Here is a 25,286-nt window from a genome sequence, read left to right on the forward strand (position 1 = left end):
CACTTCAATAAAAATAGTTGGCAGGTTTAGCCAGGATTATCTGGTTATCATGGATGAACTTCATTACATCCATTATTTTGGAGATTTATCAAATATTTTGTAGTACTACTCGTACTCAAAATCTGTTTTTAGTCTAACAGTACTAGCTGGCATATATTCCAACTGATGGGTCATGTCAAAATAATCATTGAAAAAAAGATGTAGCGGACCAGAATGGTGTAGGTATAGAAAGTACAAAGGAACTTTTTACTCAATGGGGTTTGTACATTTTTTTTTTTTTTACTAATTTTTGTTTTATGTTATAAAAAACAAAAATTATGAAGGGGCCCCTACGCTCAACAGAGCTCGGCGAGAACCCTGCACAAGATGAGAGAAAATATTCAGAATATTGCCAAAAACACAGTCAAAGCAAAATTAAATAAAATGACAGAAAAAGGGAGGGGGCATAACGGTTGAGGCTTGTAATCAGAGGATCACTGGTTCTAACCCAAACTGGGTCATCATCACTGCTCGTGTTGTATGTCTCTTTAGATAAATGCGTCTGGAGATGTTCTTTAGGTGGTAGAAGGCGGAGTGAAAATTTTCATAAATTGCTTTTCATAACTCAGATTTAATAATTGATTAAATAATATATTATGTTCTGTGAAGATTTTCCTTTATGGAAATAGAAATAAAGTTTGACATTCGGTGGAAACTCTGTGAAATATGAGACAAAGTGCCTCCCTCTGCTAAATAATTATCACTAACGGCCAGGTGCCAAAAATGAGGATTTCTTCATTTGAAGCCATGTTGAATTGAAGCACAATCATAGAGCCTGCTGTCATTTATCTGATATTAAAACCGAACCATTTCTAATCATTAGTCTTTACTGATTTAGTTGTTATTTTTGTAGATTAATTTCAAATGTGAAACTTCGTTCAGCAGCAACTCCACACAGAGGAGGCATCATTTCAGCATCTCCTCATTCTGCAGTCCTTCAAACATCTCTTACCGTTAGAATCAAGTGATGACATATGACATGATCATCATATTTGTAAAATAACTGAGGCATATTTAAAACACTACACCTAAAGTTCTCTTTCATCTGCAGTCAAATGTTCAGCGTGTATGTGGGACTGAATTTGAAAGTCGAGCTTCTGTTGGTTCAGCCACGTTTCTTCTCTTCTTCACTTCTTTGTGCTCAACAACATGCTGGAAAAAAGAAAAACTCATTGTTAAAGAGCTCACATGAAAACAGCAGCATTAATCCTGGCAGATCAGTCTCACGGAGTTTGTGAAACTGTCACAAAAATTACAGATATTTCATGTTATTTTATGGAGACGGTCACTGTCCCCTGACCCAAATTTCACAATGATTTTAACATAAAATCAAATAAAAGAGGTATCAATTATAAAAATCTGAAAAAAATTAAAATCTCAAATATAGAAACACCAAAACATAAAACCATTAGATGTGCTCTATTAAATATTAGATCACTGAGATCCAAATCTCTACTAGTAAATGACCTTATCTCAGAAAATAACTTTGATTTATTCTGTTTAACTGAAACATGGCTGTATCAAGATGAATATGTTAGTTTAAATGAAGCCACTCCTCCCAGTCATTTAAATACTCATATGCCACGAGACATAGGCCGTGGAGGTGGTGTAGCAGCTATTTATCATTCCTCTCTCCTAATCTATCCTAAACCAAAGGCCAGTTACAATTCCTTTGAAAGCCTGGTTCTAAATTTATCTCATACCGAATCAAAAACCTGCCAGCCAGTCTTATTTGTGATAATTTACCATCCTCCAGGCCCTTATTCTGAATTTCTATCAGAATTCTCTGAGTTTATATCAAACTTAGTCCTCAGTTCTGATGAAATACTGATAGTAGCAGATTTTAATATCCATGTGGACAAAGATAGTGATAGCCTGAGCTCAGCCTTTATGTCCCTAATAGACTCAGTTGGCTTTTTTCAAACTATTAATGAAGCTACTCATCGTTTAAATCATACTCTTGATCTTGTTCTAACATATGGCCTTGATATTAATGAACTAAAAGTCTACCCTGAAAATCCTCTGCTATCAGATCACTTTTTAATATCTTTTAACATTATCCTAGAGGATCTCGCACTGTGCAATAAAATAGTTACAAGTAGAAATCTGTCCAATAGTGCTGTGGCTAAATTTAAAGAGGCCATTCCTGCTGCCTTATAATCAGTGCACCATCCAATAAATAACTATGATATTAATTATAGCCCCTCTCAACTGGATCTGCTTGTCGATAGCTCTGCTAGTCTACTAAAATCCACCTTGGACTCAATTGCCCCATTGAGGGAAAAAACTATTAAACGTCAGAGGAAAGCTCCGTGGTTTAGCTCTGAAACTCACACACTCAAACAAACAACCCGTAAATTAGAGAGAATGTGGCGCTCCAATAAAACAGAGGAGTCACGAATACTCTGGCAAGAAAGCCATAGTAAATACATGACAGCCTTATGACATAGTCGATCTACATACTATTCCTCACTAATTGAAGAAAATAAAAAATAATCCGAGGTACCTTTTCAGCACTGTAGCCAGGCTAACACAAAGTCAGAGCTCTATTGAGCCCATGATTCCTCTAGCCCTCAGCTGTGAGGACTTTGACATTTTTTAATGATAAAATTCACAAGATTAGAGATAAAATTAGCCACTCCCTGCCTTCACCTGGGCCTGCTGTACCATTAAATGTAAATAGGCCTAACCTAAACTGTTTCACACATATAGGACTTCAGGAACTTAACTATTATTTCATCCTCCAAACCATCGACCTGCCTTTCAGATCCGATCCCAACTAAGCTGTTTAAAGAAGTTGTTCCCCTGGTCTGCCCATCTTTGTTGGAGACAATAAATATATCCCTATCAATAGGCTACGTGCCACAGTCCTTTAAAGTAGCTGTAATCAAACCCCTTCTCAAAAAACCTACTCTTGATTCCAGCACTTTAGCAAACTACAGGCCTATATCTAATCTTCCTTTTATTTCAAAGATTCTTGAGAAAGTTGTGGCGGCTCCGCTCTGTGACTTCCTTCAAAACAACAGCCTGTTCGAGGACTTCCAGTCAGGTTTTAGAGCTCAACACAGCACAGAGACTGCTTTAGTTAAAGTAACTAATGATCTACTCTGGGCTTCAGATGAAGGACGACTCTCAGTGCTGGTTTTATTAGATCTTAGTGCAGCTTTTGACACTATAGATCACTATATTCTACTAGAGAGATTAGAGGAATTACTTGGAATCACAGGGACTGCCCTAAACTGGTTTAAGTCCTACTTATCTGATAGGTACCAGTTTGTACACGTGAATAATAGGTCTTCTGTGTACACTAAAGTAAGCTACGGGGTTCCTCAGGGCTCTGTGCTAGGTCCAATCCTCTTCTGTATCTATATGATCCCCCTTGGTAATGTTATGAGAAAATACTCTGTTAACTTTCACTGCTATGCTGATGATACCCAACTGTATGTATCAATGAAGCCAGGTGAGACAAATCAACTATCTAAACTTGAAGCCTGTCTAAAAGACATTAGGGCCTGGATGGACCAAAATTTTCTTCTTCTTAACTCAGACAAGACTGAGGTCATTGTACTGGGCCCACGACACCTTAGAGAAACCTATGCTAGCCTAACTGCCCTAGATGGCATTACTCTGGCATGAAGCACAACTGTTAGAAACCTTGGGGTTCTATTTGATCAGGACTTATCCTTCAACTCTCACGTAAAACAAACTTCAAGAACTGCCTTCTTTCATCTCCGTAACATTGCTCAAATCAGACCTATCCTGTCTCAGAGTGACGCTGAAAAGCTAGTCCATGCTTTTGTTACCTCTAGACAGGATTATTGTAATTCTCTTTTAGCAGGCTGCCCGAGCAAGTCGCTTAAGACACTTCAGCTGGTTCAAAATGCTGCAGCACGTGTACTGACTAAAACGAGGAGAAGAGATCACATTACTCCTGTATTAGCCTCTCTGCATTGGCTTCCCATAAAATATAGAATAGAATTCAAGATTCTTCTTCTCACTTATAAAGCCCTAAATGGACAGGCACCAGTCTATCTCAAGGAGCTTGTAGTGCCATACAATCCCCCCAGAACACTACGCTCTCAAAATACTGGCCTACTCGTTGTTCCATTTGACTCTAGTAGTAGTATAGGAGGAAGAGCTTTCAGTTATCAGGCCCCACTTCTCTGGAACCATCTACCAACCACGGTTCGGGGAGCAGACACCCTCTCTACCTTTAAGGTTAGGCTCAAAACATTCCTCTTTGGTAAAGCTTTTAGTTAGGAACCAGCTCATAGCTCATAATTAAGATGCAATAGGCATAGACTGCCAGGGGGGTCTGGCACGCTCGGTTGGAGAGGGCGTTAAGAGAGAGGTCATTTAGGTTAGAGAGGGACCGGAGAGGGTCCCATTCCTCTCTCTAACACTCCCTCTATGTCTGCTTCTTCCCTTGTGTGTTTGCTCCTGTACTCCTTCTGGCTTTTGTCTTGCAGGTCCGTGGGATCCTCAGTGTGGAGTTACGGAGTCTCAACAACTCTGTCTCCACCCTTTCCTCTGCACACACCCAACACAGCATAACGTGGATGGCTGTTCATCATAGGAATGGGATCCACACAAGGTTCCTGCTGCTTAACAGAAGGTTTTCCTTGCCGCCATGATGAATTCATGTTGGGTGTGGGATACATATGTATGTGTATATACGTATATATGCATATGTGTGTATCCATAAAATGAAGAGTCCGTCCTTAAGACTGCTCTACTGTAAAGTGTCTTGAGATACCATTGGTTATGATTTTGCGCTATACAAATAAAAGATTGATTGATTGATTGAGATTGATATGTGGCAACACATTTTCCTCCTATTTTTTGGTCTGGCATGAATGTGTATGTGGAGCTGCTGGGGACTTCAATGCAATTTATCACCTCTTCCATTCAAACCCTGAATGAAAAGCTGTGATAAAATAACTTCCATCCTATACACGAGTTTAAAAGTCCTGCCTCACAGCACAAAAGAATGTGGAAATCATGTTGGCACACACAAAAAATGAAACATTCCTATTGGTGACAGCATCATGTTTCCCTGTGAGATGATGTAATCCTAAAGATGCAACCTCACTAAGAAACTGTCATTGAAATGCTCACAATGTCCCCCCAGATCAGAAAGCCCCTGAACTACTGTCAACTGGTAAATGCAATGAATTTGTATTTCAATGACAAAAAAAATACAATCAATAAGGTCAAACATTAGTACAAAGCAGCACAAAAGAAAAAAAGAAGCTTGAATAGCTTTAAACACTGAGGGATGAGTCAACTACAATGTTAGAGGTTATTACAGTGAACATAGAGGAAACCGTTCAGTGGCTAAATCCATCGACGTGTTGTCTTGGACACAATACTTTCAAACTAGTAGTGGGCAATAAGGAAAAAAATGTATATCACAATTTTTTCTTTGTAAAATCTTTTTTTTTTTTCCCCCATTCAGATCATTTTGACTATTTGCAAGTTAAAAAAAACAGTAAAACAAACTAATTCAACTATTTAAAACCAATGCCCTATATGGAAAAAATGGATAAGTACAATACAAATCTTTTTACTTTGCAAAAGTGGTGTTCTAACACTTGCTACATAACAAGGCAGCATATCAGTTTAGTGATTTTGATTTGTTTTTTTACGTAACACACATGTTAACATCATATCCTTTACAAGATAAAACATTACTGCTTTGGTTAGATTGGGCCTGGATGATATGGACCAATATTCAAATCTCAATACTTTTCCCCAACATTTTTTTTTTTTTTAATATAGTTTTACAAGAAAAACAATAATGGGTGATGAAGAAAAATGCCACAAAGACCCTTTTATTAATCCCTAGCAGCACAATATCAACATTTTGTGCCAGTTTTTACTTTTTGCTTCACTAAGGCTGAAATGTGTGATTAAATTGTGTAGTGTTGCTAAACCACATTCAGGACGTTGTCCCTTTATGAATTCTTTAAACAGCCCTGTGAGGCTGCTGCGTACAGCCTTATCACAGCGAATTAGTTACAGACAAGAAATACATGCAGTGTTTCCTCAAACGTCTCTCAGTGCTTCCAACACTCAGAACTGATTAAGTTTTACAGAGGACAAACTGACATCTGCACTGAGCCTCTGACAGGCAGCGGCTAAAAGGAAAAGCCACTCCTCAAACTCTGCACGTCCGTGCACTGATAGGGATGGAGGGAGGGGTAGGGAGTGTTAGCGAAGCGTACTTTCTGCACTGATTGAGCTCTGATTTATCCTTCAGTGCGTCTACTCTGTAGTGCTGACATGAGCTTGACAAGCAAGTGGTGTGATTTGGCAGAGAAAAAAAACCTTTGTATGTGCTGTGCATGGGCGCACAGACATATGACACAAATATGGCACTGCGAGGGATAAAATGTGGACTACAGGCGGTTCTACAATCTTCACGATTAGATTATATCATCAGATTGCACACCTTTACGTCAAACTTCTCTAAAACTGTAGTATATTTGATAGAGGAATTTGTGTCAGATAATTAACTGCGCATTCTAGTCAAGCACATTACCAAAATCCTTGAAAGTAGCTGCTGTGAAACCTCTGTTAAAAAAGAGAACACTGGATGCCTCTATACGAGCTAACTATAGACCAATCAGCAACCTTCCATTAATGGCCAAAATCATTGAGAAGGTGGTCTTCAACCAAGTCAATTGTTTACCTTCGACAGAATATTTGATCATTTTCAGCCAGGCTTTGGTTCTCATCCCAGCACAGAAACAGCTCTTATCAAAGTGATCAATGACATTTGATTGAACATTGATTCTGCTGTCATTCTATTGGACCTCAGTGATGTATTTGACCAGAATATTTTGTTGCACAAATTTTAAATGTAATCCATGGTTATTTTACTGCTGGAACTATTATTTTATTTTATAGTAAACGTAACATTTGTGACTTTAATGTAGAGTATTGTTTTTTCCCATGCACCGTGAATGCACTACAACTCTGCACACGGCATCCTCCATTAGAGAGGAAGAACTTTCTTTCACTTTCTCTGAAAGTCGATAAGGAAAAGCGGCTATGAAAAAATACTGTTTTGAGCACTCAAAGTGTTTTCTAATAAAACTGGAAAGTGATGTTGTCGGGTCCTGTGATGTTTTGAGCCAAGTATTTTCAAAGAATATCCTGGTGAGTGTTGCTGAATGTGTATGTATGTAGCAGTTCTGTTTTTTGTTACTGATACTTTTGGGCCAGGCCTGGTACTATAAATAAAAAAACTGATGCATAAGAACTATCAGAACTACAAGATGTTTTTACAAAATGTGGAACGACAAGGGAGAGAGTAAACAGAACTTTTTAAAACTTCGGCCTTCGGAATGAGGCAATGAATGTATATCACTGTAGCAAAACTAGGGGTGAATATTGGCAAGGATGTTGCAATATGATACGTATCGCGATACGTAGGTCACGATATGATATTATCGCAATAAATTGCGATACTCTACCCAGTTAATATCAAAATTAAACGTAGAGATGAAAAATCAATTTGCTGTATATGTTCATCAGAAGATATTGATCATTCAGAGGATGAATTTAATCAAAACTATTTGCTTCAAAACATCATATTTATCATTATTAGTAGTTTTTTTGCACATTTTCACTGAAAAAAAGAAAATGCAGTGTTACACACTGCCATCATAAAATAAAGTGCAACAAGTTTCTTTTCACTGAAACTACTGCGTAGAAGTCTCAAAGTAACCATGACAACATAATGACAGCATTGTAACAACTTTAAGTGAGAACATTAAGTATAAATCACCCTGAGTTACTGACAATGCACAAAAATAATAAAAATTAATTTATCCTATTGCATCAGTTTAAGCACTGATCTGAACAGATTATATTAAAAAAAATGTCTGTGCATGCATAAATATTGGAGGCATTACACACTGCTAAATATTAAAAATAAATAAATAAATAAAAATCGGCACCCAAAAAAATCGCAATATATCGTGAAATCTATTTTTTTTCACACCCCTAAGCAAAACCATTATAAAGTAATTTTTTTTTTCATAATACTGACCCTTTAAAATACACATTATCCTTTTCCACCACTAAAGCATTTGTCAGCATCCTCTTATTATGGTTGGAAGTTATTTTCACTTTATGTAGAGTTGCCATCACCAATCTCCTTGCAAATCTCAACTAATTGAACCCTATCTCATGTAGACTTTGACAATTTGGTACTTCTGTGAGGCCGAAAGGATATAGATTTAGATTTTCTCTGACTATTCAGGGAGAAAGAGTGACCCAAACGTGGGTTGGATTACATGGAAAAGTACAGCAATGGTTTAGGTACAACTGGGAGGAGCCAAGTTATACTGTAAGCATTGGAAACTTTGAATGTGACAGATTAATGTCCTGTGGGGTTCCTCGGGGCTGTGTTCCTTTTTATGCTTCCTTTAAGACAAATTCTACAGAATTGTAAGATTGATTATCAGAGCTACAACTATATCTATCAGTGAACCAAGGTAACTATGGTCCCATTGAGGTGTTGTGTGACTGCTTAGAAAAGGTAAACTGCTGGATGAGTGAAAACTTCCTTCAACTAAATCATGAGCAGATGGCGGTTATTGTCTTTGGTAACAGGGAAAAGAGGACTGCTGTCAGCAAGGACCATGAGTCTCCAGCCCTAAAAGCTGAAGTCCCAAAAATTGGTGGACTCAGATCTTACATTCAGCAGTGAGATTTAGTCATTCCCAAAAACAGCTTCTACCACATAAAGAACATCTCCAGAGTGAAAGGCTTCATGACTCAAAAGCATGTTGCAGCTTCTGCTGATCTTTCTATCTCCAGCAGAATGAACAATTGTAATAGTCTTCATCAAACATCTACAACTGGTCCAGAACAATGAGGTCAGAGCACTATACTTCAGTTTGGCTTTCACTCAGTCTCAGAATAGACTTTAAAGTTCTGCTGCTGGTGTATAAATGTGATCCAGAATACATCAGTGGGATGTTAGTCAAGTATGAACCCAACAGGTCTCTCAGATCTATGGACACGTCAGATAGTGGAACCCCAAAAACACAGCAAACATGGTGATGCTGCTTTTAGTCGTTATGCTGCAAATAAGTGGAACAAACTGCAGCAGAGCTGAAGTCAGCATCCAATGTCAAAATGTTTGAATCCTTTTCTCTACTGCCTTTGACTGAGAGGGAGATTTATCATCATGTTATTCTTGATTTTAAACCATGTTAAATGTTTTAAACTGTTTACTGTTGCACTTTTTAATCTTGTAAAGCACATTGAATTGCCTTGTGTGTAAAATGCACTATACCAAATTAATGAGCCTTGCCTGAAAAAGTCCAGTCTACCATAATTTCCGGACAATAAAGCACACCATTATATTGGCCGCATACCAATAATTTAGCCATTTTCTATGAAAAATCCACACAAAGGCCGCAGTGTAACATAAGCCGCACTCTATAGGCTGATGAGGGTGCCCTTCAAACAATTCGGCCAATCAGAACGGGCAGATAGGCGGACTGCTATACTTAAGTTAGGTTTAACAACTGATGAGTTTCCTTCTCCACATGAAGTCTACATATTAGTCCATTTACAGCTTTTAATGGTCATTTTTTACTGGAACCAGGCTGATACACTGCTTTGTCCACTATTCTTACAGTGAACTACTGCAGAGAGATCACGCAGAATCAAGACTCTGAGTCAAAATATGGACGCAATCGTTTCTGAACAAACTAAACATGGTGATTTGGCAACTTTATGCAGTTTATAGTTTCCTTTTTTCCGGACTATAAAGCACTGCTTATACTGTAAATGGAGTGGAGATCAGAATAGCCTTGATACAGACTGTATCTCCATCTGTCCATCCTCCTTACGTAAGATTCTCCATCAACCCCAGAGTCCAGAGCAGCGGTCACTCCTGAACAAGACTAAAGCATTGATTTAACAACTTTTGTTTGTTTCCTTCTATTACAAACTGGCTGACTTTTACTTTATTACTTTACACAGGCTGCCGCAGCGCTCTCTCTCTGACAACATTTCTCTGTCTTTGCCATGATGAGGGTATGTTCATGACAAAATAACTGATCAGAATGATTCAGTGGGAGCGCAAACTATTTAATGTTATCAGTTTCATTGGTCCACCTGGTCTAATGTGACGAAGCTCAATTTTTTGGCGGCACAAACCTTAAAAACCGAAAAAATCTACAAATTAACCGGGCCGCTGTTTAAGCCACAGGGTTCAAAGCGTGGGAAAATAGTAGCGGCTTTTAGACATGGGCGACAGGGCTCACAACACTACTGCCCTTTAAAACCAGTGTGCAGGCTTCCATCAGTGACTGGTCTACAAACCCTTTTAACAGTCAGAAGGCCTAACATTGTTTGAGCTGAAAAGGATGTTGCAGAAGTCCATGACAGGAACAGCAGCTGTACTTTCTACAACCATCAGCTTCCTGTGAGGGCATCAGTGCACCTACTTGTTGAAGGAAGTCTGGTCTTGTAGATTGAGGACCAAGCTGTCAGAGTTGAGGTAAACTTTGTTCTGAGATAAAGCCACCTGAAAGCAAACAAAGAGTCAGAGTGTGGAAGCAGCTGGACAAGCACCATGAGATGGGAGAAGGTACTGACGGTCTTTGCAATGTTCTGTGCTGCTCGGATCTTTCTCAGCTTCAGATAGCCAGGGTTCTTCGTGACTGCTTGGCCCAACTTTAGGAAACAACACATCACAGACGATCAATGCTTGATTTAGCTTCTCTCAATACTTATGGAGAGACACAGTGACACAGAATCATGGGCTTTACCATTTTGGCAGCTTCAGCTTCTCCTTCAGCCTGAATGATCTTCTGTCTTTGGTCTTGTTTGGCCTTTTCCACAAAAAACTGGGCTCTCTGAGCCTCCTGCTGGGCTGAAGACACACTCAACAGTAACGTGACAGTTTTCTTACCATGCCCTTCATTTTGATTTCAGAGCTATTCCTACTAAATAGTAAGGAGTTAGAGATACATGGAAACATGTATTTTAGCATCATCTTAAATATCTGCATCAGTTATTTTAAAGTTGCTCCAAATTTCCGGTTAATTCCAAAAAATGATTCTCACTCAGTTTTTTTTCTTGAATATTCCCAAAATTTCTGAAGCTTACGTTCTTGTGAACATTTACCGGAAATGTTCTGTCCCTTTGCAACCCGAGTTATAATGTTCACTAAAGCTTCAGCTTGTGAAGGTCACTGACACGATTAGTCCACTTTGAGAGACATGAGTGGAACAAACGCTCTCTATCTGTAGAAACAAAGCATGTGTGTCTCAGTGAGGGTGGAGGTGTCTCACCAACTTGCTTGGCCTCCACAGCAGCAGTGTACTGGCTGCTGAAGCTCAGCTCAGTGATGGACACATCATCCAAAATGATGTTGAAGTCTTTGGCTCTCTCAAAGAGCTCCCTGCGCACCAGCAATGACACCTGCACAGCACACAATGACATCAGTGAACAGCCAGATCACACTGTTTCAGTAGATAGAGTGTAGAGTCACATGTCGAGCTGGCAATTGATGATCCTCACAGAAGAAAGACTGCTAAACAATGTGATATACAATAGTTCCATGATGAGAAGTAAAGCCTATTTTCTTTATTTATCATGTGATTGGTCATCTGTAAGACTTTCACTGATCAGCAAATGCCATGAAAACCATGATGGGAGCCGCTCATGTACCGAGTGAATGAATTTTGTTGGACTATTACTGACAGTATAGAAGTATAAACATGCTCTTTCCTCAGTAAACTCTGAGGGGAAGGGCTGATGTTGGGACGGTACCTGTGCTCTCTGCGTGATGAGCTGCGAGGCATTGAACTTTGCAACTACAGACTTAAGAACCTCATTAACGATGGAGGGCAGCACTCGCTCATCATAGTCCTTTCCAAGCTTCTGATAAAGAACTGGCAGGTTAGATGCCATGGGCCTGGACAGGACTCGTACGGCAATGTTCACCATCTGCAAATCTGGAAGGACACACACGCTGCACATGTAATGAAAGGCCGCACATTGGAGACATGGCCAGGTTTGAAATGTAGTATACAAACCAACAGTTTATGTTCACCTAAAATGGATGGAGTTTAATATGAGTTTTGAGAAAGCAGGTAATACCGCGGTATTTTTAAAATGTCCTCAAAATGTTGAAAAAACACTGAAAAATTTAAATAATTTCACCAAAATGTATATTTAAATAGATTTGTTATATATTAAAGTCTTAATAATAACAACCTGAACAAAACACAGCAAAATTAACATTAACCAAGTATAAAAAACTGTGCAAGATAAACATTATATACAATAAATAAAGACTTCTCAAAACTGTGCAACATTAACAATAGTCACAGCAAACGGTTCAAAATAAACATTATAGTAAAAATAAAAATATTGTTTAAAAAAATTTCAAAACTGCAGCAATTCAATAATGACCACAGTAAAAAAAATAAATAAGTCAGAAAACAGATAAAAAAAAGTGCAGGTGTAATTTCACATTACGTAAACTTGAATACGTTTATACCACTACTACCTTTATTTTTTAATGAAATACAGCAAGAAAGTGTCAGTGAGGTCGCTGACGGTTAAAAAAAAAAGAAAAAACATCTCCAACAGGTAGAGACATAACGCTCTCTCTACCAAGCACCATGTCTGAATGAAACCACCTATACCAGAACTAATAACTAAGTACAAAGTAAACCGAATTAAAAACAGACCTGAAGCTGAAAAAACTCTAAACATTAACGTTTGTTGACATGTTGTGAGTGAGCAGAGCGCCTGTGTGTGTGTGTGTGTGTGTGTGTGTGTGTGTGTGTGTGTGTGTGTGTGTGTGTGTGTGTGTGTGTGTGTGTGTGTGTGTGTGTGTGTGTGTGTGTGTGTGTGTGTGTGAGAGAGAAACGCTGTGAGGATTTTCATTCAATCCTCTCTGAAAGTGGAAAAATGCCTTGAGGGCCGCTAAGTATCATGTTCTCCCTCTACCATGTCTTCTTCACAACATAAGAAGTGCACATTGCACGGTGCGCATGCATAGGGAGACTGATAAACTATCTCACGAGTTTTCCACACCGTGGTTATCGACCGTGGCGGTTACCATGGTAATTAAAACATAAACGGCAACCTTCACCATCGGAAATTTTACCGTGGTTTACCGTGATACCGGTAACCGTTACATCCCTACTCGGGACTATCATTTTTTTTTTTTAAATCAGATATAAAGACAGTGTAGGCGTCTACTTCCGGAAGCTGAGCTAGCAGCAGCAAAAGAGCAGGAGCGGAGCACAAAGAGGAATGAAAGAGGTCAGAACAAATTGCTCCAGTTTTAAAATTTTACACTGGCTCCCAATCAGCCTCAGAATAGACTTTAAAGTTCTGCTTCTGGTGTATGAATCTGTGAATTGTTTTTGGTCCAGAATACATCAGTCAGATGTTAGTCAGGTATGAACCCAGCAGGTCTCTCAGATCAATGGACACAGGTCAGATAGTGGAGCCCAGAGCTCATAGTAAACATGGTGATGCTGCATTAGTTGTTATGCTGCCAAGAAGTGGAACAAACTGCCAGCAGAGCTGAAGTCAGCATCACATGTGAACATTTTTAAATCAAAGTTAAAGGCACTTTTTTTCTCCACTGTGTATGATTGAGAAGGAGATTTTTGGTCATGTTGTTGATGTAATGTGTTTGTTGATGATTTTAATTGATTTTACTGATGATTTTAAATGGTCCTTTTGATTTTAAGCTTTTGAATGTTTTCTGTTGCACTTTTTGATCATGTAAAGCACATTGAGATCCTTGTGTATAAAATGTGCTATACAAATAAATTTCCCTTGCCTTGCCATGCTTCACAGATCAATAAAATAAGGGTGAAATTGCCGCTCGAAAATTTGTTTTTAACTCCACTGTAAACACTTGGTTTATCAACAATGTTAGAAAAGTTTGGTGCATTGCATTGTGGAATATGGAGTCCTGTAGACGGATGCATAAACCTTTTTTTTTTTACTTAATTCTTACTGTGATTTCTTGTGTTTGAAACAAAAAACTCTGACAAAGTGAGTTCCCAACACATTTCTGATGTTTGTTGCGGCAAAAAATGGAGGATAATTATTTTGTGGTTTACAGAAAAATATCAGAATCCGACCAAAATAAATGTGTGGTGTAGTGAGGTGATATCACTTGGAATACTGGGAACGAACTACAACACACATGAAGTCAAACCAATCACTTTCCTCCTTGTCTGGAGAAAAAACACAAGAAATCACAGAAAGAATGAAGTAAAAACACTTGTATGATCCATCTACAGGACTCCAGATCCCACAATGCAATGTACCAACCTTTCCCAACAACATCAATGAGAGTGTTTACAGTGGAGATCAAAACAAACTTTCAAGAAGAAATTCCATCCTTTTACATCTTCTTCCTGAGCAAATGATCTTAGATTTATTGATCTCTGAGGCCACACTGTCTTTATCTGATAAAAATAATCCTCTCAAGCAGCTTTAACCTTTTTTTACACACACGTAAAGCATTTGGACAGTTGGCTGCTCAGTCGAATGTTGGATGTGTTTCATTTAGGTACCGTTGAACACTATTTCCATTATGACTGCTTGGATTTTGCTGCTGTTGCTCAGCTACAGTTCATGTGAACTGGGGGTGTTCATCAGAGGAAGCGGGACGCTAACAGCCCTACACTGAGATTCAGGTGTAAGTAGTTGGCCTGATTGCAAAGCTACAAAGGCGATGTTCATACAGCAGGTGTTTGTGTGCTCATTCATATTACACAAATGTGAACTTCATCAGTTTAGAAAATGAACTGAACATCACCCTGAAATGACCCGCGTGAACAAAACAGGTCATGAGGTACTACGTGACAATGCTGGCACGCACTGTGTTAAGGAGAGTAAATATCTAGGGCCCTATAATTTCCACGTTGACGGAATTGCGGACGGAATTGACAAACAAAAACTGGAATCAATTGTTGAATGCAGAAATTGATAGAATGTGGATGAAACGCCGTCACTGTGAGTCAAATAACTTTTTTTTTTTAATGACAAAATGTTTCCGGGGACCGCTCAATAGACGCACCGCATGTCCCCTCCCATCCAAATACCGTCTAAACCATTTAAAACACTGTCAAAAAAGTACGCAACTCATCACTCACTCCAAAAATACGTAGCCGGCCAGTTCACGCTTAACTACTGCGTCTGTGAAACTCTGCCCGTTTTTTGTGAAGCGCTGCAGCACTCTGTGCTCAGTAGCTTCACATGCTCAGAGCATTTGAACAACACATCTCATCAGTGCTACAGAAGATCTGTGGGAAAAGTTATTCTGTTATTCAGAATCAGAATCAGAATCAGAAATGTTTTATTTGCCATGTACAGTTTTAAGGACAGTACAAGGAATTTGACTTGGTGGTTGGTGCACAAAAACAAGCAACAAAAAGAAATTTTCAGTTCAGTGGGTGACTTGGGGTGTGTTCATGTGGATGGTGGCAGAGGGAAAGAAGCTGTTTTTGTGTCTGGAGGTTCTGGTCCTGATGGACCGAAACCTCCTACCAGAAGGGAGAGATTGAAACAGTTTATGACCGGGGTGGGAGGTGTCGGCCACAATCTTTCCTGCACGCCTCAAAATCCTGGAGGCGTACAGGTCCTGGAGGGAGGGCAGATTGCAGCCGATGACCTTCTCTGCAGAGTGGATGATACGCTGCAGTCTGGCCTTGTCCTTGGCCGTAGCTGCAGCGTACCAAATGGTGATGGAGGAGCAGAGGATGGACTGGATGATGGAGCTGTAGAAGTTCACCATCATCTTTGTTGGCAGACTGAACTTCTTCAGCTGCCGCAGAAAGTACATCCTCTGCTGAGCTTTTTTGATAAGGGAGCTGATGTTCAGCTCCCACTTGAGGTCCTGAGTGATGATGGTCCCCAGGAAGCAGAAGTACTCCACAGAGCTCACTGTAGAGTCTCCCAGGGTGAGGGGGGTGAGGGGGGCTGGGTTCTTCCTGAAGTCTGCTATCATCTCCACTGTCTTTAAAGCATTGAGCTCCAGGTTGTTCTGGCTGCACCAGGACACCAGCCGGTCTGTCTCCCACCTGTAGTCAGACTCGTCTCCATCAGCGATGAGACCGATGATGGTCGTGTCGTCTGCAAACTTCAGGAGTTTGACCGACTGGTGAGAGGAGGTGCAGCTGTTGGTGTACAGGGAGAAGAGCAGAGGAGAAAGAACACAGCCCTGAGGAGATCCAGTGCTGATGGTCCGGGGAGCAGAGATGGTTTTTCCCAGCTTCACGTGCTGCTTCCTGTCAGACAGGAAGTCTGTGATCCACCTGCAGGTGGAGTCTGGCACGTTCAGCTGGGAAAGCTTGTCCTGAAGGAGAGCTGGGATTATTGTATTAAAAGCAGAGCTGAAGTCCACAAACAGGATCCTGGCGTAGGAGCCTGGGGAGTCCAGGTGCTGGAGGATGAAGTGGAGAGCCAGGTTTACAGCATCGTCTACGGACCTGTTGGATCTATAGGCAAACTGCAGGGGGTCCAGGTGGGGGTCGGTGATGTCCTTGATGTGGGAGAGCATGAGGCGTTCAAAGGACTTCATGACCACAGATGTCAGAGCGATGGGTCTGTAGTCATTAAGTCCTGTGATCCTCAGCTTTTTAGGGACAGGAACGATGGTGGAGGCCTTAAAACAGGCTGGTACGGTGCATGTCTCCAGTGAGGTGTTAAAAATGTCTGTGAACACTGGAGACAGCTGATCAGCACAGTGCTTTAAGGTAGAAGGAGAGACAGAGTCCGGTCCACAAGCCTTACGGGGGTTTTGTCTCCTGAAAAGTCTATTCACATCTCTCTCTTTGATGGAGAAAGGTGTCTCTGTAGGAGGGGGGGAGGAGGGGGGGAAGATAGGGGAGAGAGCCTCTGTAGGCAGCTGGGGTGAAACTGTAGCTTTGATGTGGGGGGTGAAGGTGTTGGAGTGAGGCTGGTCAGAGGTGTGAGGGGGGTTGGAGTCAGGTCTGTCCCATTGTCTGTCAAATCTACAATAGAAGTTATTCAGACTGTTGGCCAGGCAGAGGTCGTTAGCAGCAGCAGGGGCTCTGGGCTTGTAGTTTGTAATTTGCCTGAGCCCTCTCCAGACAGAAGCCGAGTCATTTGCAGAGAACTGGTGTTGTAACTTCTCTGAGTACAAACGTTTGGCTTTTCTCACCTCCTTTTCAAACGTGTACTTCGACTCTCTGTACCTGGCTCTGTCTCCACTCCTGAAAGCGACCTCTTTGTCTGCCCTCAGCCCTCTGAGCTTAGCTGTGAACCAGGGTTTGTCATTGTTATAACTCACCCTGGTCTTTGATGGAATGCAGCTGTCCTCACAGAAGCTGATGTAGGACGTCACAGCGTCTGTAAACTCATCCAGAGAACTGTTCGCAGACCTGAAAACATCCCAGTCAGTACAGTCCAAACACTCCTGGAGTTTCTCCACTGCTTCACGGGACCACTGTTTAGATTCCTTCACCACAGGTTTACAGAGCTTCAGCCTCTGTCTGTATGAAGGAATCAGATGGACCATCAAATGGTCCGATTGGCCCAGTGCAGCACGGGAAACGGCGTGATAAGCACTGCTTAGTGTGGTGCAACAGTGATCCAGTGTCTTCTCCTCTCTGGTCGGACATTTAATTAATTGTCTATATTTGGGGAGCTGGTGTGAGAGGTTACCTTTATTAAAGTCACCAAGCACAATGATAAAAGAGTCCGGGTAGGTCCGCTCCATGCACAGGATCTGGTCGGCGAGTGTGCGCTGTGCCTCGCGCACATCAGCTGACGGTGGGATGTACACGCCAACCAGGATGAATGAAGCGAACTCACGGGGAGAATAGAAGGGTTTGCTGTTGATAATAAAGGATTCCAGGTGAGGAGAGCAGTGCTGGAGGATCACTGTCACGTCGTTACACCAGTTACTGTTCACATAAAAGCAGATTCCTCCACCTTTCTTCTTCCCGGTGAGCTCCGCGTCTCGGTCCGCTCTGTGAAGTTGGAAGCCGACCAACTGCAGCGCAGAGTCCGGTACCGCTTCACACAGCCACGTTTCCGTGAAGCACAGAACAGAAGATGAGGAGAAGTCTCTGTTTCTACCTAACAGCAGCTGGAGTTCGTCCACTTTGTTACACAGTGAGCGCACGTTAGAGAGGAATATCCCCGGTAACGGTGTGCGCCGGCCGCGCTGGCGGAGGCGCACAAGCGCACCGGCTCTTTTTCCTCTCCTCCGGCGCTTCACTGCGTGAGCAAAGGTGAGCGCACCTTTGAGTAAAATGTCCAGTAAATCCACAGAGGAAGCGATGAAAGTGGGAAATAAATCTCTCGGGGTTGTTGCCCTGACATTCAAGAGCTCTTCTCTTGAATAAGAGAAGCCAGTTGCGGATTTTACAACAAAAACAAGACAAAAAAGTGCGGACCAACACACCACAGCAGCCATCCGCGGCGCCATCTTGTATTTTGTATTTTGTATTGTGGTCGAGACCATCAATGCCAGAGATTGTAGAGTCCTAAACATCGTAGGCTAATGATAGCTTCTAATATTGTAAAATATTCTGACCCCTGGTGAAATAACTGATGCATCCTTGCATCTATTTGTTTTTGTCTAATCATTATGGTCGGCAACGATGTCATCAGGATCATTGATTGAAAAATCTGATTTAAAAGCACATGCAAAAGCTTGTTAGGATTTAAAAAAATGTTTTTGTGCTGTTCAAACCATATTTAAGAGAACGGATACAGGTCACAGATGGGCTGCAGTGTGAACGTAGCGTAGCCTTACTTTCTGTACTACAACGGCTTTGACAGATCTCCAACAATCCCACAGAGGACTAAAAAAATGTCACTGCAGAGGCCTCTAATCATGTGACCTACGAACACTCAGCTGATGTGTGTTACCTTTGCTGCCTGTCAGAGAGGAGATCTTCCTGGGTTTGGCTCTGATGTCATAGATGATGGGGTACTGAAACCATGGGATCCTGCAATGCAGACTCCAGTCAGGGTGATGCACATGCAAATGCTTCACAATGCTAATCCCATCAATAGCTATTCAAGGACAGAATCTGCAGCACACCTGCATATATATGTTACCATTAAGGATGAATTAGGTGTTAGGTTGACATATGTAACTTATCCTTTGACTGAACAGCAGAAATACATTGAGAGAGAGTGAAGACATCCAGAGTTACTGATCACAGAGTTGAGGATGCATACACCACAAGTTTTACAGTGAACGGCCAATAGAAACCAAGGATGAGAGAGTAATCTATCACTGAACTGCAGCTTTGGAAAGAACCTTTGGAAAAAAAAGTCTTATTTAGCAAAAAGGAAAAACAGAGTGAGACAAATGCTGACGGACCAAACTAATGAATGAAAAAGTAGCTTGATGATCAAATTGGTTCTTGGAGCAAAGAAAGATTTTTAAACATACAATGACCCAAACTACAGCCTTTATAACTACAGGCCAATAAACAATTATAAACGACCACAGACACTGATCCATGAGTGTTTGATGTACTCACTGTGTTTTTCACCCTGTCAGCATTCACTCAGAAATTACAAAGAAAAATTATGATCAACAAGTCAATAAAATGTATTTCATTAGAAATGTAAGTGATTTGATTATTTCTTTCTTGGAACATTAAGTACAGAATTTTGTTATTAGACTCACTCAGGGAGCGCTACACGTTCTACCGATGACAGAAGTTTCACTGGATTTACTCTTTATTCACACACATCTGAGCAGCTGCTCACTGAGCTTCTCTCAGAAATCACAAAGTAATGAAATAATCAATACCCAAGATGTATTACTGATATCAATATTCACTTGTCACCCTGCTCTGCCCCCACACGGCACGAGGGGAAAAAATATTTGGGCATTTATTCATCATCACATCTCTGAATATTTATCATGGTTACTGTGAGGAAAGCTAATTTTGTATAAATTAAATGTCCATTCTGTTAAGTAGCTTATTAAAAATGAAAAAAACCCAAACTGGTTTTGAGTTCTATAACATTATTTGTATCGAACAATGTGTTTTTACTAGAGGTGGGACTTGATTTTAAAAAAAATTAATTAATTAGAGACTGTAATTAATTAATCTAAATGAATATTATAACAATAGTTGACATGAGAAGCAACATTTTTCCAATTTAAATGAATTTTGGCATAAGATTGAATCAATGAAAACAATAAATGAGCTTAAACAACAAAATTGAATGTATTATTTTCATGAGTGCTAACATAATGTGCAATATGAATAAATCATATTAAGATTGCATTGTTCACAAGGCAGAAACTTAAATTTAAGTAAGCTATTTTCATTGTTTTACAATTTTTTGTAAAATTTCTAAAAAAAATTGTTTTTGTGAATTAAAATGAAAAACAGTACTTAGTACAGTACATTCCAGAGAAGTGAAAACAATTCAAAATAGTTATAGTTGTGGCATGAAATAAACAGAGCAACTGATAAAGCAGATTCATTTTGTTTGAAATTGTCTTTCTACATAGCAGTTCATAAATTGGTTCAGACAACACGAGCTGTAGCACATCCTCTACCACCGACAGTGGTTGACAGTCCACTACTATCATTTAGCCAGTAAGTTTGTTAATTTGTCAGCTATGGACTTAATCATTTATGCTCTGAAACCCTGTCATTTTGTCTGATGTGGAGTGGCGACACTACCTGTTCGGTCTAGTGTAGCGTCCGAAGGACCGTTGTCCGTGCTAGCTGCTACATGTTTAGCATTGAGGTGGAAAAGCGCCACAGGAAGGCTGGAGGAGGAAGACCTCCAGTCATCATCAAACTTTTTTTTGCACAATTTGCACACAACTGGGGTTTTGTTTTTCATCTGGTATTTTTTGTTTTGTTTTTTTTATTAAAATTAACAAGCCACGAAGCACAACAACAACTTCTACTCAGATTCTACCGTTGTAGCAGGTGCTTCAGCATTATGGGATACCAGGAACTCATGCAATGAGAAAGGATCCATGCTGTTTGGAATGCAAAAAGAAAAGGGATTAACTGCATTATTTATTTTTTTTGTGCATTATTTTTCTGCAATTAATTGATTACAATTAACGCTTTAAAGGTCCAGCCCCAGTTTTTAGTTAAACAGCTGTAAGAAAGCTCAGTTGGCTGAAAAAGCCGTTTCAGGTATAAACTCATCTAAAATAACCAGACTTTGTGAAATCCTCGTTGTTTCAGTGTATCCCATTTGTATTTCAATCGTTTTAAAGGTTTGCCTTTTCATTTTAATGCTACATCATTTTGCAATGGTTTGTGTGTGTGTGTAGAGTTGGTTGACAAAGAAGAAGAGCGCTTGCGCAATGTGTGGATTTTAAATTCCCCTTGTGATAAGCACAAATGCAGACGGGTAGCAAAGCGTGGTTTGTTGAGCTCACCTGAAGTGCAGCCCCTCTGCCAACACCGTGTCCATCTGCATCCCTCCAATCCTGTTGAAGATGATGGCTCTCTGACCGCCCTCCACTGGAAAACACACACATGCACACACATTTACTTTAATGACTGAACCAGCTCCTTCTCCATCCAGTCCCAGTAAAGCACCAGTAACAGGACAAGTTTGTTTCACGACAGGCCTCCTCCTGTCCTCTCCACACACAATGATTATTATGCATTAGGACGGCATAGGCCAAAGACCTTTCATCACAGCAGGGGCCACAAACGTGATTGTATCCGATTTGAGCTCTGCTGGCAGTTTGTTCCACTTCTTTGCTCCACTTCTTAGCAGCATAACAACTAACAGCAGTGTCACCCCGTTTGCTCTGACCTCTTTGTTCTGGTAAAGACCGGAGCTGCAGCATTCTGAACCAGCTGTAGCCATCTGATGCTCTTTTGGGGAATTCCTGTCAGAAGACCATTACAATAGTCCAGTCTGCTGGAGATAAAAGCATGGACCAGCTTCTCTTGAGTTAATTTTGATTCTCTACATGTCTTGTACATGTAGTAGTAGGGCAGCACAATTATGGGCAAAATGATAATCCTGATTATTTTGAACAATATTGTAATCACAAATATAAGCACAATTATTTATCATGTTAGGGAAAAAAAAAATCAGTTTTTTTTAACACTACTTTAAAACAAGCAATATGTTTAAAGTGCAAAATGAAGCTTTAAATAAGAATTATACAAAGAAAACAATTTAAAAAATGTACTGAAGAATTTAAAACATAACAAATGCTAATGAAATAAATACATTATTACAGAGTGCAGAGCTTATATTTTAAATGTAAATATTGCAGACGGTCAGATTTACTTCATCGTTGCAACCAAAATCGTGATCACGATTAAAATTAGATGAATTGTGCAGCCCTATGTAGTGGATTCAACAATAAAGCTGACTTTGACTTTTGACTTTGACTACATGGCTTATTACTGGGTTAAAGAACAGGTGAGTGGGCGGGGAATGAAACCACAATAAAAAGCACATTCAGCTGTGCTACTCAGTAGCACACAGTGTTTCAGTATGTGAATCTTACTTTGTTCTTTAGAAGAACGTCTATGGCTTCCACACACGTAGGTTGTCTGATGGTGCTACTAATAGATGTGCCTGGTCGGCTCGGTGTGACTGTGACCGTCTGTGAGCGTCTTTGGGCTGGAGGAGGGTCTTCTTCTACTGATTATTAGAGGTTGTAAATAAACAGATTAGTGCCTTAACCTCAGATTGAGGTCAAAAGCTGAATTGTTATGTTTCATTTCATTTCTATACAGTGTCTGTGAGTTCTTATTTGTTTCAAAAATAACTTTTGGCTTTAAAGTAAGGCAGTAACAAAAAACTTTAGCTTTAATTCACAAAATTTGGCTGTCAGAGGGTTATAAATTTCAAAATTTTCTGGGGGGGATTCACCCGGACCCCCTTACAACACTCGCGCCAGCGGCGCTCGCTCACCTTACGATTCACTTACGCTGTGAAAAATTCCTGGTGAGAACCCTGTTGTGTGTTGTTGGAGTCATTTTGCATATTATTCTCTCATTTTGTTGATTTTTGCTGTCATCTTGTGCATTTTTAGAGTGCTTTTGTGTATTTTGTTGTCATTTTGAGTATATTTGGAGTAATTTTGTAGGTTGAGAGTTGCCCACGTCTGCTCTAGGCTAAACAAAAGAAAGTGTCGTAGAAACAGTATAGACATCTATGCTCTCATATGCCCAACCCTGCTATTAAGTACAAATTATTGGAGCAGTGAAAATAATATAATAATTTTAATTCAGCCTTGGTGAAGCACATAGCTACGGTCTTTTATAGTGTACACGGTCACGCCGTCATGAGCTCTGATGGGAAAGGCCAAACATTTTTTTTTCTTTAAACGTGACAGGATTGTTGAGCTGCATAATGCACGATCCTATTGAAAAATATGTCAAAGTCCTCTATATATAATGTCAGAATGTGCCAAAGGTGTGTTTACCTACACATTTAAAAACTGTAACACTATTGAATTGTTACAGAAGAATTCAATTGGGTCAGTTTATTCATGATTAGGCTGCTGCTCTACCAAACCTGTGTATGTGGCTTCTTTAACGCCATAGGCCAAAGCACCAGCTGCAATTAGCAGCTTCAGTCCTAATCCTGCTCCTTTGCCACCAGAGGACACTCGACTAGCCAGGTCCCTCAGATGCTGGAGGAGGCGCTGCAGAGAAAGGAAATTTACAAAGATTATCTTACAAATTAGTTAGTACAATTATTGCAGTCCAATCAGAGTAGAAGGTTTCCCTCATGTGACCTTAAATCATCATGTAATGTTAACGGACCATTTTCAACAGCGGACCCTCTTTCCCAGGTGTCTGTGACGAGACAGGAGAACCAGTATATTTCCTCTGCTCAAAATTACACAATTACGATTTTCATTTATAAATACAAATTGTCGCCAGAAGTCAGTTTTTTTTTTAATCCTGAAATTTATCACAAATAATTACTCAAATTACAAAATAAAATATTGACACAAAAATATTTCACAATTCTAGGAGGCGTGTATGAGATCCTGGAGTTATACCAGACTTGATCCACATGCGACCCCCAAAGTAAATGCACAAAATACGACTAAAAAACACAGAATGACAAAAATACACAAAACAAAATCAAAAAAATAAAAGCCTTTATTGTTTCCTGTGTTGATGCTCTGATTGGTCATTGTTCTAATGGTGACATGCGTGTTGATCATGTGACCCTGAGATCAGATTAAAGTGTCTCATCTCCGAGTTATACTAATATCGATGACGATATTACAAGTGAATTATAAACATTTTCACCTAAAATATAAATCCGTATCCGTCTGCTCTGGCCTAAGGGACTTTAATAAGGTATAATGTGACGTTATTATCTGTAATCAGTTAGAGCAGATACTAAAGGGTGTGAAAAACACATCCACAGTGGTCTGCCTCAGGGCACAGGGGCACAGACTCGGTGAAGACCGGGCACACACCTGGCCAGACTGGGCACAGACCGGGCAACCTTCCACAAGCTGCCCGGCCAGAGACAGACACACATGACGGGCGAACGTGCGACACTTTGCCGTAAGCTCACTAATGAGATTCAAAACTCAGCATTAGAAAAGCTGGACAGCTGTAACCTACAGTCACACATACATGTCTTCAAACACTCACATTTCACTACTCACATTCGGCTCTCTGTTCGCCATGTTGCTCGACGTCAAAACCCAAGGTCGACACAAAGCCCTGCCCAGTGAGTACGCGGGGGCTTATGGGAAATGTAGTCATGTAGATAAATGACTAAACATGTCATCATGCCCAACGACTCACAAACTCAGTTCAAACACTATTCAAAAACTAATGCATTTTGTTTTGCAAATAAGAAACATACTTATTAAACAGATACACCATGCTTTAGAAACAAATAGACCTATATCATGTTTCACTTAAAAATGTTTTTGTATTCGTTAGATACATAACTTTCTTGAGAGTAACTCCAGTAAAGCCAAACAACCAGTGACGTGCCGTGACCACTAGGGTTGGGTAGGCACGTTGCAAATCGAGGCCACCAATGACAATTTCATATGCTTTTGCTGGCAAGTGTTAATTCAATTCAAATCAATTTTATTTGTATTTAAAGCAATTTCCAACAAAGTCATCTCAATGTGCTAATCAAAATATGAAATTCATAATAAGAAAGAAAAAACCCAACAAGATCCACAAGAAAAAGTATTTAGCCATCTAACAAAATCAACATCGTAAAACACCATTAAAGAAACATAAACA

General features: G+C 40.1%; 1 protein-coding gene across 2 annotated transcripts; it reads right to left on the bottom strand.

Moving 5' to 3' along the window:
* Positions 1–221: 221 nt before the first annotated feature.
* phb2b (prohibitin 2b) lies at positions 222–24,769 on the bottom strand. 2 transcript variants are annotated; one of them, XM_028444357.1, is made up of 11 exons: positions 24,675–24,762; positions 23,572–23,701; positions 22,556–22,692; positions 21,461–21,545; positions 18,955–19,034; positions 11,845–12,029; positions 11,364–11,493; positions 10,839–10,942; positions 10,666–10,743; positions 10,515–10,594; positions 222–1,191 (listed from the first exon to the last, which is right to left on the bottom strand). In XM_028444357.1, coding segments are annotated over exons 3-11 (768 nt in total). In that variant the 5' UTR covers positions 22,557–22,692; positions 23,572–23,701; positions 24,675–24,762; the 3' UTR covers positions 222–1,166. The 2 variants fall into 2 exon arrangements, with proteins under 2 accessions (XP_028300158.1, XP_028300157.1); XM_028444356.1 differs by lacking the exon at positions 22,556–22,692 and having other exon boundaries at positions 24,689–24,769.
* Positions 24,770–25,286: the final 517 nt, after the last annotated feature.

This window comes from Gouania willdenowi, chromosome 4 (genome assembly GCF_900634775.1).
Source record: "Gouania willdenowi chromosome 4, fGouWil2.1, whole genome shotgun sequence".
Classification (NCBI taxonomy): Eukaryota; Metazoa; Chordata; class Actinopteri; order Blenniiformes; family Gobiesocidae; genus Gouania; species Gouania willdenowi.